Source organism: Lissotriton helveticus, chromosome 12, assembly GCF_964261635.1.
Source record: "Lissotriton helveticus chromosome 12, aLisHel1.1, whole genome shotgun sequence".
Lineage (NCBI taxonomy): Eukaryota > Metazoa > Chordata > Amphibia > Caudata > Salamandridae > Lissotriton > Lissotriton helveticus.
The window spans coordinates 725,740,569-725,755,068 of NC_136073.1; the positions used below are offsets into that span (position 1 = coordinate 725,740,569).

General features: G+C 46.3%; 1 protein-coding gene across 1 annotated transcript in view; it reads left to right on the forward strand.

The window, feature by feature from the left end:
* Positions 1-4,696: 4,696 nt before the first annotated feature.
* Positions 4,697-14,500, forward strand: part of ANKRD35 (ankyrin repeat domain 35) — a 1,062,691-nt gene continuing 1,052,887 nt past the window's right edge. Inside the window, exon 1 of the mRNA XM_078670748.1 lies at positions 4,697-4,794. Coding sequence (XP_078526874.1) covers positions 4,714-4,794 — 81 coding nt within the window. The 5' untranslated portion in view covers positions 4,697-4,713. The remainder of the gene's footprint in view (positions 4,795-14,500) is intronic.

The window sequence follows — 14,500 nt, forward strand, 5'->3', positions numbered from 1 at the left end:
AGAGTTCCTTCGAGTTGCTGGAGTTGGCGAGGATCTTGTCCTGGATGAAGTTCCTTTTGGTGGATTTCATGCGTTGGTGGTATTCTGTCATGGCGTTCTTGTAGCTAGTCAGTGCTTCCTGGGTTTTGCTGTTTCTCCAGACTTTCTTGAGACGTCTGCAGGTGCGTCTGGATTCTCTTAGGTTAGTGGTGAACCAGGTGGCTTTAATGGGGCGCTGTTTGTCGGAGTTCTGGAGGGGGGTGAGCTTATCTGCGCTGTCGGTGATCCATCTGTGGAGTTCGTGGACTGCAGAGTTGATGTCAGTTGTGGCAGGAGGAGGCACGTGGTTGAGGGTGGGGTTGAGGGGCTCTTCGGTGACCTTGCTCCAATTCCTCCATGGGGGCATGGAGTAGGTTTGTGTGCAGTGGGTTTAGAGAAGGAGACGTGTACACAGTGGGGATCCGTCCAGAGGGGTTTTGTAGTGTGGCTGAAGTGGATGGTGTTCCCTCCAGCGAAGATGGGGTCGAGGGTGTGTCCTGCCTTGTGGGTGGAGGGTGGTGACGAGCTGCTTCAGTCTGATGTTTGTGAGATTGTCTAGGAGGGCGGTGGAGTTGGGGTCGCTGATTCATGGTACGGGATGTCTGAAGGCGAGGGTGCTGTGTAGGGTCGTTCTGGGGGTGGTCTGGGTCTGGAAATTGAGATGTTCTGTGGGGGCTATGGAGTAGTTTGTGCTGGATGTGGTGAGCCAGAGAGAGTTTTTGTGTGTGATGGCGAGTCCTCTGCCGGGTGGTTGAGGCAGTCCTTCCTCTGGATTTTGTATCCGTATGGGGTGGCGGTAGCGATGTCGGAGCAGAGGTGGCGTTGGTCCAAATTACTGTTAGGAAGGCGACGTCTGGTGACATGGTGTTGAGAAGGTCCCGGATTTCTACTTCGTGTCTGTGCAGAGAGCGTACGTCAAGAAGGATGCAGCTTAGGGGTTTGGGTGCGCTGGCGACCGGTGGGTGGGTGGTAGCCGTGGTGGTCCAGAGGTGGGTGAAGGTGCGGGGGCAGTGTCGGCAGGAGAACTGCTCGTGGATGGTGTACGGCGTTGACAGCAGGAAGTTGTTGTTTTTTCCGGGGTTGAGTGCGTGGATGGCAGCTGAGTTGTAGCAGTGGGAGGTCGGAGGACCTAAGTCGCTGGTCATGGATGGGTGCGAATGCCTTCAGCGCTAAGTAGGGGATGGGGAAGGGAGCGCAGCTGGGAGGTGGTAGCGGGAACAGGCTGGGGGAGGGGCTGCTGGGGCAGTAGTGGCGGAAAGGAGGGAAAAGGAAACAGCAGAATGGAAGTAAGGAAAGCTAAGAGAAAAGGCAAATAAGGCAAGCTCAGGAGGGCCTCGAACACCAACCTGAAGCAGCGCAGGGTGCAGAGACTCTACGACGGAGCTGCGCAGGGGGAGAGCAGTTTCCTGTCCAGGAGGTCAGGGATCTTGCTCACTCTGCCCTACAGCAGCCGCCATTAAGAAGGGGATGGGGACCGCAGCTGGGAGGAGGTAACCGGCAAAGGGGGGGGGGCGGGGGCAGCAGCGGCGGGAAGGAAGAAAGGAGGGAAAACAAAATGGCAGAAGGAGCAAGGAAAGCTAAGGGAAAAGGCAAAAAAAGCAAATAAGGCAAGATTGGCAATGGCAAGAATGCAGGAGCCAGGGAGAAGAAAAGCAGAACCTGAACATGAAGCAGAGAAGGACTGCACAGCGCGAAGAGCAGCTCAGGAGGGCCGCGAACACCAACCTGAAGCAGCGCAGGGGGCAGAGACTCTATGAAGAAGCTGTGCGAGGGGAGAGCAGTTTCCTGACCAGGAGGTCAGGGGTCTTGCGCACCCTGTCGCGCAGCGGGCACCATTAAGTAGGGGACAAGGGAGGGACTGCAGCTGGGAGGCGGTTGTGGGAACCAGCAGGGGGGAGGGGCCGCGGGGACAGTAGCGGCAGGAAGACGGAAAGGAGGGAAAAGGAAACGGCAGAAGGGGAGCAAGAAAAGCTAGGGGAAAAGGCAAAAGGCAAAAAATAAAGGCAAATAAGGCAAGAGTGACAAAAGAACAAGGAGGCAAAAATAAAGGCAAATAAGGCAAGAGTGGCAAGGGCAAGAATGCAGGAGCCACGCATAAGGAAAGCAGAGCTGTCACATGAAACATAGAGGGACTGCACGCTCAGGAGGCCCTTGAACACCAACCTGAAGCAGCGCAGAGGGCAGAGACTCCACGACTGAACTGCGCAAGGGGAGAGCAGTTTCCTGACCAGGAGGTCAGGGGTCTTGCCATGGCATGTGTTTTAGAAGTGGAGACACTATTTCTATGTTCAGTTGGCTCACAACTGCCCACTGATAGTGAGGCATTAGTGGGTTATGTTAGATGGCAGGAATCGAAACAGTGGTGGCTTGCATTACTCGCGTGTCAGGGCGGGGGCATTCGGGGGATCACGCTTGGGGGCTGTTAATTTAAAAATAAAATACACTTACCTTCCCGGGTACCGCGTTGTCTCTCCTGACCTGCTCTCCTGCTGCCCTGCCTCTGGCAGAAACATGAAGCAGGCAGCCTCCCTCCCCTAAGCCAATCACAACGCTGCAATGGCAGCATTGTGATTGATGGGAAGCCAACGATCCAGGCGCCTATGGGGAGGCCATTTTCTCCATGTAGGCTGCAGCCTACATGGAGAAAGGGCAGAGTGCGCATGACTACTTTGATCGGCCCCAAACAGTCAGTGCCCTCAGCAGTGGGCAAGCCACTCCTCCCCTGCCGTAGAGTAGACCCATCCGCCCCAACCAAACACTTCTGGAGCAGAAACATAAAATGGTAGTTTTACCATTTTATGTTTCTGCTTCTCGCACTGTGAGAAAGCAGTGGGGCGACGCTTCTCCGCCCTAGTGGAAGAACCGCCCCTGAATCGAAAGGCTTGTTCCATGCAGACTGCTGGACTGGGATCCATGGACATGTTAACACACTTTAATCTTAGAAGCTAGTGTTCATTGCTCTGTCGGATACTGGATGGAAGGAGGGAAAGGTCACATTTATTCAAGATAAGACAAATGACTAGATAGGCTGTGGATAGTGATTATGTATGATTGCGTCCTGAATCTTTGTATATTTGCAGTAGAAGTATCCTTCCACGCTACATGACAAGAACCAGAGAACGGGCGATTCTATCAGACTCTCTAAGTGAGAGACAGAAAAATAGCACAAACAACATTAAAATAATTTTGCCTAACGAAGTAAAAGCAAATAAGTGTGTGTGAAATCAGAATCTAAATGTCGACAGTGGTTTTACATTTTAGTTCTTTTAAGCCATTCATAGCACGAGGCACTATTTAAGTAGAAAATTAATGTTGAGAATGGGGCTTTCTCACATCAGCTTTGTCCATGATTCTAATAAATGCCCTAGAACTCCCAGTCCCAGCCTTTCTAATTCCCTCATCCCCAACCCAAGGTGGCTCAAACAAAGAGTGTTGTGGTGGATGCAGTGGGTACTGCTTAGTGTATCCCTCCAGTGATGCTGTGTTGTGATGGTTGGGTGGACTCTCTGGCCTTGTTGCTCGCAACATCACAGAGTTTCAATTGAGTATGCTCCTCCTCACCCCTACCTTCAAATCAGCCTCGCAAGGAAGCACATGCTTATGGCCCAGCACTTCAAGCCTGTCTCCCCCCCTGATCTCATGTCCCCCGGACCAGTCCCTGTAAGTGTGGGCTTAATTAAGCAATTAGGGGCCCTGATTACACTTTATAGCACATACTACCCCCCTAACACCTTGGCTCCTGCCCTAAATGTCAGCCCTCTCTCTGTCCCATCTTAACCTTCCCTCTCAGAGCGTTATTGCAGAACGTGCAGATAAAGGGCCAGGGGCTCCGACTAAGGGCAAAGAGGTTCCAAGCGTCTGCAGTTCTTTGCACTCGGCCCCCTCACTTTTAAATATCATGGGCTCCTACAATAAAATTACTTTACGCAATAAATCATAAACAAGTGAAGATAATTTATAAAGAGACTTCCATTGTGGCTTCTCTACTAGGTTGAAAAAAAAACTCCCTTTTCTCTTTTTGATAAACTTTTTTTTTAATTAAAAGTGGGAAGCCAGATTGGGGCACGTAAGCACCCTTGGACAAAGCCCCGCCCCCTCTTGCCCTTTACATGTCTGCCCAGTTCCAGTTTGAGCTGACCCTCCCTCACTCAGCCTTCTGTATGTTGGGCTTTGGTTGCCCTTTGGTGTGGCACCAAAAAACTGTCCTATATGGACTGGATCTGAGGTCAGCCCTTGAGGAAAGGAGTGTTGCTTGAAGGCAAGAGTTCTCCGGTTTGCAGTTTTACGGCCCAAACTAAAACATGGATATGCGCCCCAGTGGGTCCAAAGAGCTAAAAGGGATATGGGTGAAGGCACTTTGGACCAGGGGTGGTCAGGTGAATTTCATAGAGAAATCCTTGGCGTTTCTATATTGTTGTGGTATCTTTCGACATCAATGTGCCTTAGAATGCCAAAATAGCTAAATAATGCCAGACAATGTGCTTCATAACCTACCTGGTTGATTCAAATACACGTATTCGCACCTGTGACGTCAAAAAAGCGCGTGGGCCAGTTTAGTGTAATATTTCTGCGCATACAGAAGCTTTGGAAAAATAATGCCACTCTGAGTTGACGGCGAGCATGCAGCAGAGTGATTAAAAGGATCGCAGGTGGATGGTTAGAAGGCTGTCAACGCGCTCGAGGCTCGAACTGAGCATGCGCCGTGCACGCGCCGGGAACGACCGTTGCGATGAGGTCATGTCCCTCCGGGGCTCCTTCTGGAGGAAGAACTCGAAGGTAAGGGCCCTGAAACCGTGGCCACAAAATGGCAGCCCGCTTGATAGGAAGTGACCTCTGGCCTTCATTTATTGGTCATTAATGTTTAGAATTCAACACGTATGTTTATATTCAGTCCTTTTAACGCCCCGTCCTTACAGTTTGTAAATACATCTGTTGAATGAAAATGTAGGAGTGGGAAAATGTGTCGTGCGTCGTTGGGGTGGTGGCACTGACTCCAGGGAGGGTAGAGATATTAACGCAAGTAAGAGAGCATCATTTTCAATAAGTGCATACCCATGCAGGACAGTGACGGTATAAGGCCCATCATGCAAAGTGTTGTTGGGTTAAAAACAAGGGCTGGCTGAAGGGGGTCACAATAGGAGTGTACCACTTGGCAGCACTGGCACAGTGACTCACGCGTGTTGACTTTTTTTTTTAAATGTGTGTTTAATTTTCTAGGCTCACCCATCACTTTCTTAAAATATATGCTGAAAATTCACAGTGCTTCTTCAGAGGTTCCCAGTTTCAGGCGTGACTAGCTCATCGAGTTCAGTCGGGTTCTTTGCACTCTGGTAATTGTAGTCCTGTATTTTTAGTTCGCTAAAACGGACTACAAGTATTTGAATGGCACGAAAAAACTCGAACTGGAAGAGAAACAAATGGACAGGAAGGTAAAACTTGGGAGTTCTGATTTCGGCTGCTTGTAGCGACTATGTGGTTGTTTTGGTCACATAAATGTAACATAGTGCTTTGTCGAAAAAAAAATTGTACAGAAAACCTTTTAAAAACGGGCTGTTTCACTGGCACATGATTTTTGTTTACTTTATTTCACCAACACCTTTGAAGTGGTATTTATATTGGATTAACTGATATTACCAACACTGCAATTTACGAAATACTTCCTCTCGTTAAGTGAAAACACAGCACTTGTAGGGTGACCAGGTGGCTTCATGTCACCGGAACACCACTTTTCCATTTCTGGGATTTGCTTTGATTTTTCAGTACATTCTGGGAGTTGTCGTCTTGGGTTATCTTAATTAAGCCACTCGAACTAACACTCCTGATAGTGGTATGTAAAAGTAAAGTCTACTAAATGGAATAGTGGTGTCCTGGTGACATGGACCCATCTGATCATCCTAAACACTTGAACCGTTGTGTTCTAGGCACATGTAAGGGAGGTATTAAAGGACACTGTAGCAATGTTGATACAATGTCTGGCGTTCGGTTTCCTTTCAAAAACATTGTAATCTGACAGTTTATGTAAATGTGAAGCAAACCTACGATTCCCAGAATGCCACTGGGTATGTTGAATTAAAACCTTGTAGTGGAGCATTGCATCCATGGTAACGTGGGTTAGTGATTTGGCAAAAGCACGTGGTGTGCACTGGAATGTTGAAAAAACGGATTTATAATCTAATTCTTTTTATGCTGACATTTTGACATCTCTATATTTGCTGAGGCTTTGCAGACTTTTCCGTGGGTAGGGGTGGCAGTTAAAATGGAAAATGTATTATGATTTGAAGTAGACCACAATTGAATATCTGACTGTCATTGTGAGGAGACAAGAAGCGGTCATAGTACCTATCTTGAAGAGATCTCCACTGGTGGGCTAAATTAAAGTTCTAGGCTAAACTAGCTTCTCAAACAGATTGTGAATCGTGCTTACATCAAGTGTTAAGGTTTACCCCAATACATGTTCCAGGAGTATATTTTGAAGGTGATTGCAGCTTGATTGCATTTGCATGCAAAAGATTCTGCGGTTTAAATGTGTCTGTGTGACGTTCAATGCCTGTTTGTGATACTCCGAGTGAAACGTAATTCCAGTTAAAACCAAGCAAAAAAATCCATGTAATTTGACAAATATAAAAATTAATTTAGAGCAACATGACTCTAGTAAAAATCTTGAAACAGCAGAAAGACCTGAAGTACTTACTGTTTGGTTAAAACATAATACTATTGTGGACCTGTACAGGTAACAATGCAAGTATGCACCACTTTCTCAAATTAAATGACTTGCACTGATGCTGGGAGGTGAGACAGAGCCAACTTGTTGCCTTACCACTGCCTGTTGAGGGGTATCTCAGCTCCTCGATACATCCAGACTAGCAGGCTAGGGAGGAGTAGGTCTGTGGTAGCATGCTAAGGGTGTCAGGTTGGGCGGCCAGCTCACCTGAACAGAGGAGACTTGGGGCATAAGGCTCCTGGGGTACTTGTGGTGCCATGCTAAGTCACTAAGGTATCTCTCGTACGCTGTAATGTGGACCCTAGGTTGACTAAGTGTGTTCTTCCTGCAGGTACTGCTGCTCACTTGCATCAGACTGACAATGACAATACTTTATTTTGAGTGATTAATAAAAATCAATACAAAAAGAGCAATCAGTATAAAAAAGATATTTAAAATTGAATAAAACAATGTGTGTGTAGGAAGCATGTGCTGCATGGGACCTTCCACCAGTTAAAAGTCAAATTATACCATGGTTGGCCTGTCCATTAGGGCTTGTCGCACATGGTAGATGAATTTGGCGAAGTTGGCCATGTGCTTCATCGTGTCCAGTAAATATAGTTGAAGAACTGCCTCTTTTACCGTCCGTGTACCCAGTTGGCGAAGGATAGGCCTTAGATGGATTCTACGGACTGACAACAGGGCAGGGCAGCATAATAGGATGTGAGACAATGTTTCACGCTTGTAGTGGCAGAGGCGACACTCCGTGATCGCTGGTCTGACTTTGACTGAAGGATACAGATGTTTTAAGGGGAGCACATGCAATCTTGCAGCCAGAATCCTTTGTAGGGCTTGCCTGCCCAACAGCTGTACAAGGTGTGGTTTATGGCCATTTACAATGTGAGGAGAGCTTTGGGTCTCATGGAAGCCTCTGGCTGTCAAAGCTTCAATGTCCAGTTTTCGTGAGCAAGATCTTACTTGCTTTTTTATTGCTGTTTTGATGGTTGTGTATTTTATTGTATTGGGGTCCCAGTTCTCTATCGCTAGATTCAAAAGCTCTTTGGCTGAGGCTAGACCGTCTGACCACGGGTTACCTGACTTTTTGGATATTTTATTTATAACAAACTTCGAGTTCTCTGGTGCTATGGTGGTTAGATAGTAATATTTTGCCGGGCTTGCTAGTTCTTTGAAAGATTGCCGGGTGAGATTGAATTCCACGCAAATTAGAGTGTTCCTTGTATATAACGGAAGGCAAAATAGCTTTTTGTAGGCTGCACAGTTGATTTTTTCGAGGTCTTGCCCCAATTTACCTGGGAACGCCTGTATGGCGTAATTGAGGGAGGGTAGTCATTTTGCTCTCAGAACTCGTTGAATGGCCATGGTGGTTGGGCTTTCCAAAGTGGCATTGAGTTTACAAATGGCATAAGTAACCATTTTGGCTTTCTGCTGGAGCTTGAGTCGATGGACCAGTTTCGCTGAGCCAAGGTAGTTATATGATTGTGTGCTAGATAGTATTAGTGGTCCCAGTCTCCATTTTATTCGCTTCTTTTTTGGATAGCGGCCAAAGATCAGTATCTTAGATTTTGTTGGATTTGCAACCAGCTACTTTTTGGCTTGTACTCTGCTAATGCTGTTAAGCCTTTTTGAAGGCCAACTTTGGTATGGTCCAAGAGGACCAGGTCATCTGCATGTTGAATCAATTGGATTCTGATTCCCCGATCCTAGGAGTCGCCAGGCTTGCTCCCTGCAATGCATTGCCCAGATCAGCTGTATATAAGTTGAAAAGAAGCAGGGCAAGGACACAGCCCTGCTTTATCCCGTGGTCTGTGCAAATTTTTTCCGTGGCTGATTCAACGAGAGTTTGACTCTTACCCATGTTTGAGTATACAGTAATCTGATGGCTTGTAGAAGTTTCGGGCAGATGTTCCAGCCAGCCAATTTCATCTATAGAATATTTGGATCTACGCCATCAAAGGCTGCTGTGTAATCAATGAAGCAGGCAAAAAGAGACTGATCGCCCGAGCCATTGATTGTTGTATTAAGTATGATAGGGCTATAATATTATCTATGGTAGAGCCTCCCGGGCGGAACCCTGTTTGATAGAAGGGAAGCAAGTTCTCCTTGGTGACCCAATCTGCTAATTCCATAAGGAGAGAACTTGCATATGCCTTGCCCTCCAGGTCCAATAAGGCGATCATTCGGTAATTCTTAGGATCTGTGCTTGGCCCTTTTTTGTAGATTGGATGTATTAGGGATCCCCTCCAGGAGTCTGGGACATCCATCAGGAGTCTACACTCTGAATACAGCTGACCCAGGTTCTCAGCCCAAAAGTCGATGTCCTCCCTGAAGAGAGAGCCCGGCAGACCATTTGGTCCAGGGGCCCCATTGTGTCATATTCTTCTCAAAATTGCTCTTAAAACCTTTCTTTCAGCAGGTGTGACGTTTGCTAGTGGGGCCGTAGGTTCGATTGTTTCTTCATTTAGATGTTCGTCAAGGGGTGTTCTTTTACTTGAGTTTTTCTCTGAGTCGTTGGTGTAGAGAGTTTTTACGTGGGCTGTCCAAGTACTTGCATCAAGTGGGTTCTCTCTATTACAGGTCCCATGGGTAAGCTTGTTTATGTATTGCCAGAATTCTAGGGGCAAGCAGCTCGAAGATCTTCAACCATTTTCGCTCTGTTGCTTCATGTTTCACCTGCCAAACAACTTTTGCGTGGGTCTTGGCCGCCTCCTTTTAAGTCATTTTTTGCAGTCATCGATCTAGTTTCTCGATAGGCTCTGCGTTTGGAGTTGAGTGCTTTTGAGGATTTCTTAATTGCTGGCTGGAATCCCAGTTTGTAAGTAAAGTTGTCATAGGCTCTTCGATTGTTGCTCCCTCGGAGTTGGTAGGCTAAGTCATATGCGAGAGCGCCCCACTCTCCGATTTTACCCTGGTCATTACTGCCAGTCTGCCAACCTTTCCAGGTTGATTTCCATGCAGCAAACTTATGGGTCGAAAGCGGTCCCCATTTGATTCTTCTAAGGAGTCTATGTTGCTCGTCTCCATTTGTGGTTCCAATACATTGAAGAGTGTGCCTAATTTTCGCACTCATGGACAACTCTATAAGGGTGGCATGGTCACTTTCAGTCCGAGGTTGAACGTTCTAGCTTGACATGTGATTTTGTAAGCGTTCGCTTAGTAGAATGTAGTCGATTGTTGTCTGATTGTTAAAGGTAGGAGGTATCAGTACTGTTGGGTTATTTTTTGTAGTTATACAGTGTGATGTTGCCAACTTATATGCTCACAATAGGGCATTGAATCTTCTGGTGCTTCCGTTATGATGGTTTTCGTCAATTGTTTGCCCTATGTCATGCATATTAAAGTCGCCCAAGATAATTGAGTCCATACCTGCATACCGTACCAAAAGGGTTTCAATCTCATTTAATAGGCGGGTCAGTTTGTCGTTTGAGTCCGTCCCATGCCGGTTATAATAGACGTTGATGAGGAGAATTGGAGTCGGGCCATCAATCGTTATAAGGCCTTTCGAAATTCCAGCCAGAAACATGTCTGTGGTGTTCTGTATTATTAAGAAATTTACTTTCAGTGCATGCTTAATATACGTTGAGATGCCCCCTGACGGTCTCCCAAAAATGTTAACCTTTTTTGCAGGTTTAAAGTATTCAGTGTAGTTCCCTATTGGTGTAGAGGAGGTGGCCCATGTTTCCTGTACACAGATTATTTCTGCTCCAACCATGAGTGCTACTGCTCCTGTGCTTTGCAAAGCTTTATGTATCCCGGCGACATTCCAAGACACTATGTTGATGATAGGATTGTTCGTGGGGTTGTTATGGTATGTATGGCCTATGTTGGAGTTTGCTGGTGCTAAATGGTTACCCAACTCTTGACCGGTGCTAATATTACGCGAAAAGCTCATTATGCCTAGTATTGCCCGGGATATTCTTTGTTATTATCAGATGATTGTTCGGCTAATTGCCAGTGTTGATATTAGGAAGTAGAATTTAGGGCCTGGGCAAGCCAAGACCAGTCTTTTTGCTACTCTGCCCCATAATTGAGCAGGAGCGATTACCTTCTTCTGTATGTTTAAAAATTTGAATTAAATTGCTACTCAGCTGTATTGCTTGTGTGCCACCTACTGAGCCATGTAAGATGGATCCGGTGGCAGGTGGAATTAGATGAGTAATGTTCATGTTTTTCCGTCCCTTCAAGTCTTCGTCTCCCTGTTGATAATTTTTATCTTTCAAAATCTCAGGATATTTCGTCGGTAGAGGAGGCTTAATTTTTATTCCCCAATTATCCAGTTGTGTTTTATGTCCCTTCAGTGCGTTCGCAACATTGAAGTTGGAAAAAGTTATCTCAGTTGTTTCATTTTATTCGCTAGGCCCTGGACCAGAGAAAGCCACCCTCTTAATGTATGTTGATTTTATATTCTCCAGGCCTGGAATGCTTTTGCAGAGTTTCAGGAGGTTTCCTCTGTTGAGGATGTCCCAGCTCCCTTGCGAGATGTATTCGGGATATAGCAATACTTTTGGATTTTCGGGGACTAGGTCTAGCGGCTGAACGGGATTACGTGTATTGAAAGGCGCCATAGAAGTTTCAAGAGGCACACTTAGGTTCCGCGTGGGTTTGTCGCCTAGGACCAATCCCTCCTTGGTCCTATTTGTTTTTGTGATATGGATATGTGAATCAAACCTAGAGGTGATGGTATGGTCCTTGCGAAATTGGCCGTCTTTGTGACTTGCTTGAGTAGTGATTTTCTCCCGTTGAGTGTTGGATGTAGATTCAGTTTGGAGGTCATTGTGGGTATTTATGTCTACAGTGTCAGATTTGTGCGTGATATCGTGGCCGGGCTCGCAGACCTGTGGGCCCTGTGCATAATTCAAGATGCCACTTGGCACGGGGGATCTTTCAATCGAAACTTTGATCAAATTTTCGCTTGAGGCGCATGGTGGGCTCTTGGGAGATGTTACCATGGTGGATGTTCCATTTATTTGTGTGTTTCTATTTTGGTCTGCAAAAGTCAGACCCCGACTCTTCTGATCCTCACTGCTGGTAACTTTATTATCCTTGTTCGCTGGCGTAAACCAATGCTCGATTTTCCCTTTTGCATAGCTTTTGTCTTTTTTTATTTTATTTAACTTTTTCAGTTTTTTCGTATTTTTCCTAGATAAGGATTGTCGCACTGAGGGAGATTGATTGATTTAAATCGTCCAGTTTTCCAGGACTATTGTTAGTTATTCGATGGGGTTGTGATATCAAATGTAGGTTTGGATTTGGAACTAGAAAGTTGGGGCTCAATGGGCATTTTGGTTCATTGATGTTATTGCTGGTAGTTTCCTGGATTCTCACTAGGCTGTCCTGGGTGGCCTTTGAACATTGGTTTGAGTCCAAAGTAGACTGTATGTCACTCTTTATTATTTTGTTTAATGGACCTCCAACTGGCCTTGAGGGTGGGTGCGTGGCTTTTGTCCCATTGTGTATGGTATTTGCACTTGGTCTCTGCATTGGATTTTGAGGGGAGGAGCGTGTTGTGTTACTCTTCCTTCTGTTTGCCTCATGCTTGAGGTCCATGACTAATGTACTCATTATTTCCGGGAGTTATTCCAAAGACTGCAGTATCGGGGAGCACCCGAGTCGTTAGATTTCATCATTACCTCTGTGTCTGCCTGGGCTCTGCGTATTAGGGAGTTTAAATGTTTCAGTTTTGAATCCACTCTGGAAATCAGGCTTGCTACGGATTGCAGAATATTTATTTGAATATCTAGTTTGTCCGCGTGCATTAATGCGGCATTTCCCATTGATATCAAGGCCTCGTTAATTAATGCAAGATGGTGTTCTATTCTTTCTGGGACCAAGCTAGATTCCCAGAGCGGCAACAGTTCGTTTGAGTTTGTTAAACTTTGTTCCAAGTCTGAATCAAAATTTTCATTTCATGGGGGTACCACGTCATCGTCCCCCAATTTAATGGGTACACGCGGGGAAGTCGGGAAGCCCGACTGAGATTTCAGAGGTGTGCAAATGACCTTGAAGTTCACAATGTTTTCTGTTAGGGTGTAGGATTCCTTATTTGTTTTACTTTCCTCTGGAGTGATAATAGATTGTGATTCTGGGGGGTCATTAGACAAATTTATAGGCGCCAGTGTATTGGTTCCTAAATCATTAGATCTTGTCGGATTGTAACCAATTAGATGCTCTTCATCTTGTTTTTTCTTGCCCTTCACGATCAAAACATTTGGTGAAAGAGGAACAACCGATGAAGGGTTTTGGCTCGAAATACCACTTTTGACATTACCTGATGGGTTGTTAGCATTAGAGTGATGACTATCCAGCCTGGAGGCATCAGGTGATGTATCAATTGATTTTCCATAGGCAGTAGATTTACCTTGTTTTAGGTGTTGTAGAAAGTATTTCCTGATGTCGTTATTGCCTTTGGGGCTGTTGCTACTGCAAGTACTGATACTGTTATTTGTGTTTTTGTTACAGTCTGTTATCCATGTCGTCGTGGTTACACGGGCTTCCTGTTATACCTGTGTCCCCCCCCTTTGTGCTTGTATTTTTGGCCTCCGTCCTAAAAGCTGACCCAGAAGCTGGGGAGGAGTTTATCCTTTCTACTCCCGATTGTTTCCCATCGTGTGGGAAACGATCCTGTAGGGTCGTGTTATGTCTTGTATTATCTTTACCCACAGGGTATAGCATTCTGGCTTTTTGGCGTCGTGCGGACTTATGAGGACGATAGTTGGGCTGGGATTGTTTGAGGCCTGCGTTCCTTGTCCGCATAATTACTCTGCACAATAGATGTCTAGCAGTCGCTTAATCTTTGATTCGGTGTCTGAGCTTTGGAAATGTGAGTTACAATATATACCGTTCTTGTCCAGTGTAGGAAGGCGTAAAAAGGCAGGCGTGGAAAGCAAGCGACTGCCGTTCGTTTGAGACAGTTGTCCGGTGGTAACTGCAGGGGGGGTTCGTTCAAGAAATACCGCAATAATTACCAAGTATCTCCATCTGAAAGTATCCGACCTGGCAGGAGTGGAAAGATTAATGCGGAATGTTTGGAGTGATTAATTGGAGTGATTGATTGATTAGAGCGGGGGCAAAGCTGTTGTTGGTATTCCTTGAGACAGCCTGCCTCGCTGCTCGTTAATCACCCACTCCCCCTCCACATTTGTTCACGTTTCTCTGCGGTCAGGGGGGGCGGGCAGCGCTGGCGGAGGGGATTGCTCCTGTGTGGCGAGGCAGTGCGGAGGGGGCGAGGCAGTACGGAGGGGTGGCTCACCTTACTTCCCTTGCTACTCTCACCTGGAGGAGCCTCCGCGGTGCGGCGGCTGCAGACCACCGTGCCGTATCAAAATCAAGCTGCCAAATCAAAGTCGGGGTGAGCAGGTTGTTCCGCTATTTCCTCTATACCGCAGCTCTCGTCTCCGCACGGACGCCACGTTCTCCTCCGTGCTCCTCCAAGCGCCAAACTTGCACTCCGCCCACTGCACTCTGCGACTCACAGCCACAGGAAACAGGGCATCAGACTGTCATTGTTCTTAAAGTTACTAGTGACAGCAGGGACCATTCACTATCTGCCTCATAAAATATTGCACGCTGTTGGACATGTATTCATGGCACCTTTTAACATCTTATCGTCTGACAAGGCTGCAGACCCCTAAATCTCAAAATATTTTTCAGCACGCTGACTAATAACATTTTAATCTAGCTTTTTCACAAATTACTGCTTTTGAGCCCCGAAGACCTCTTTAGATTGTGTGACAAAATGTTCCTGTGAAAGAATGATTCACTTTT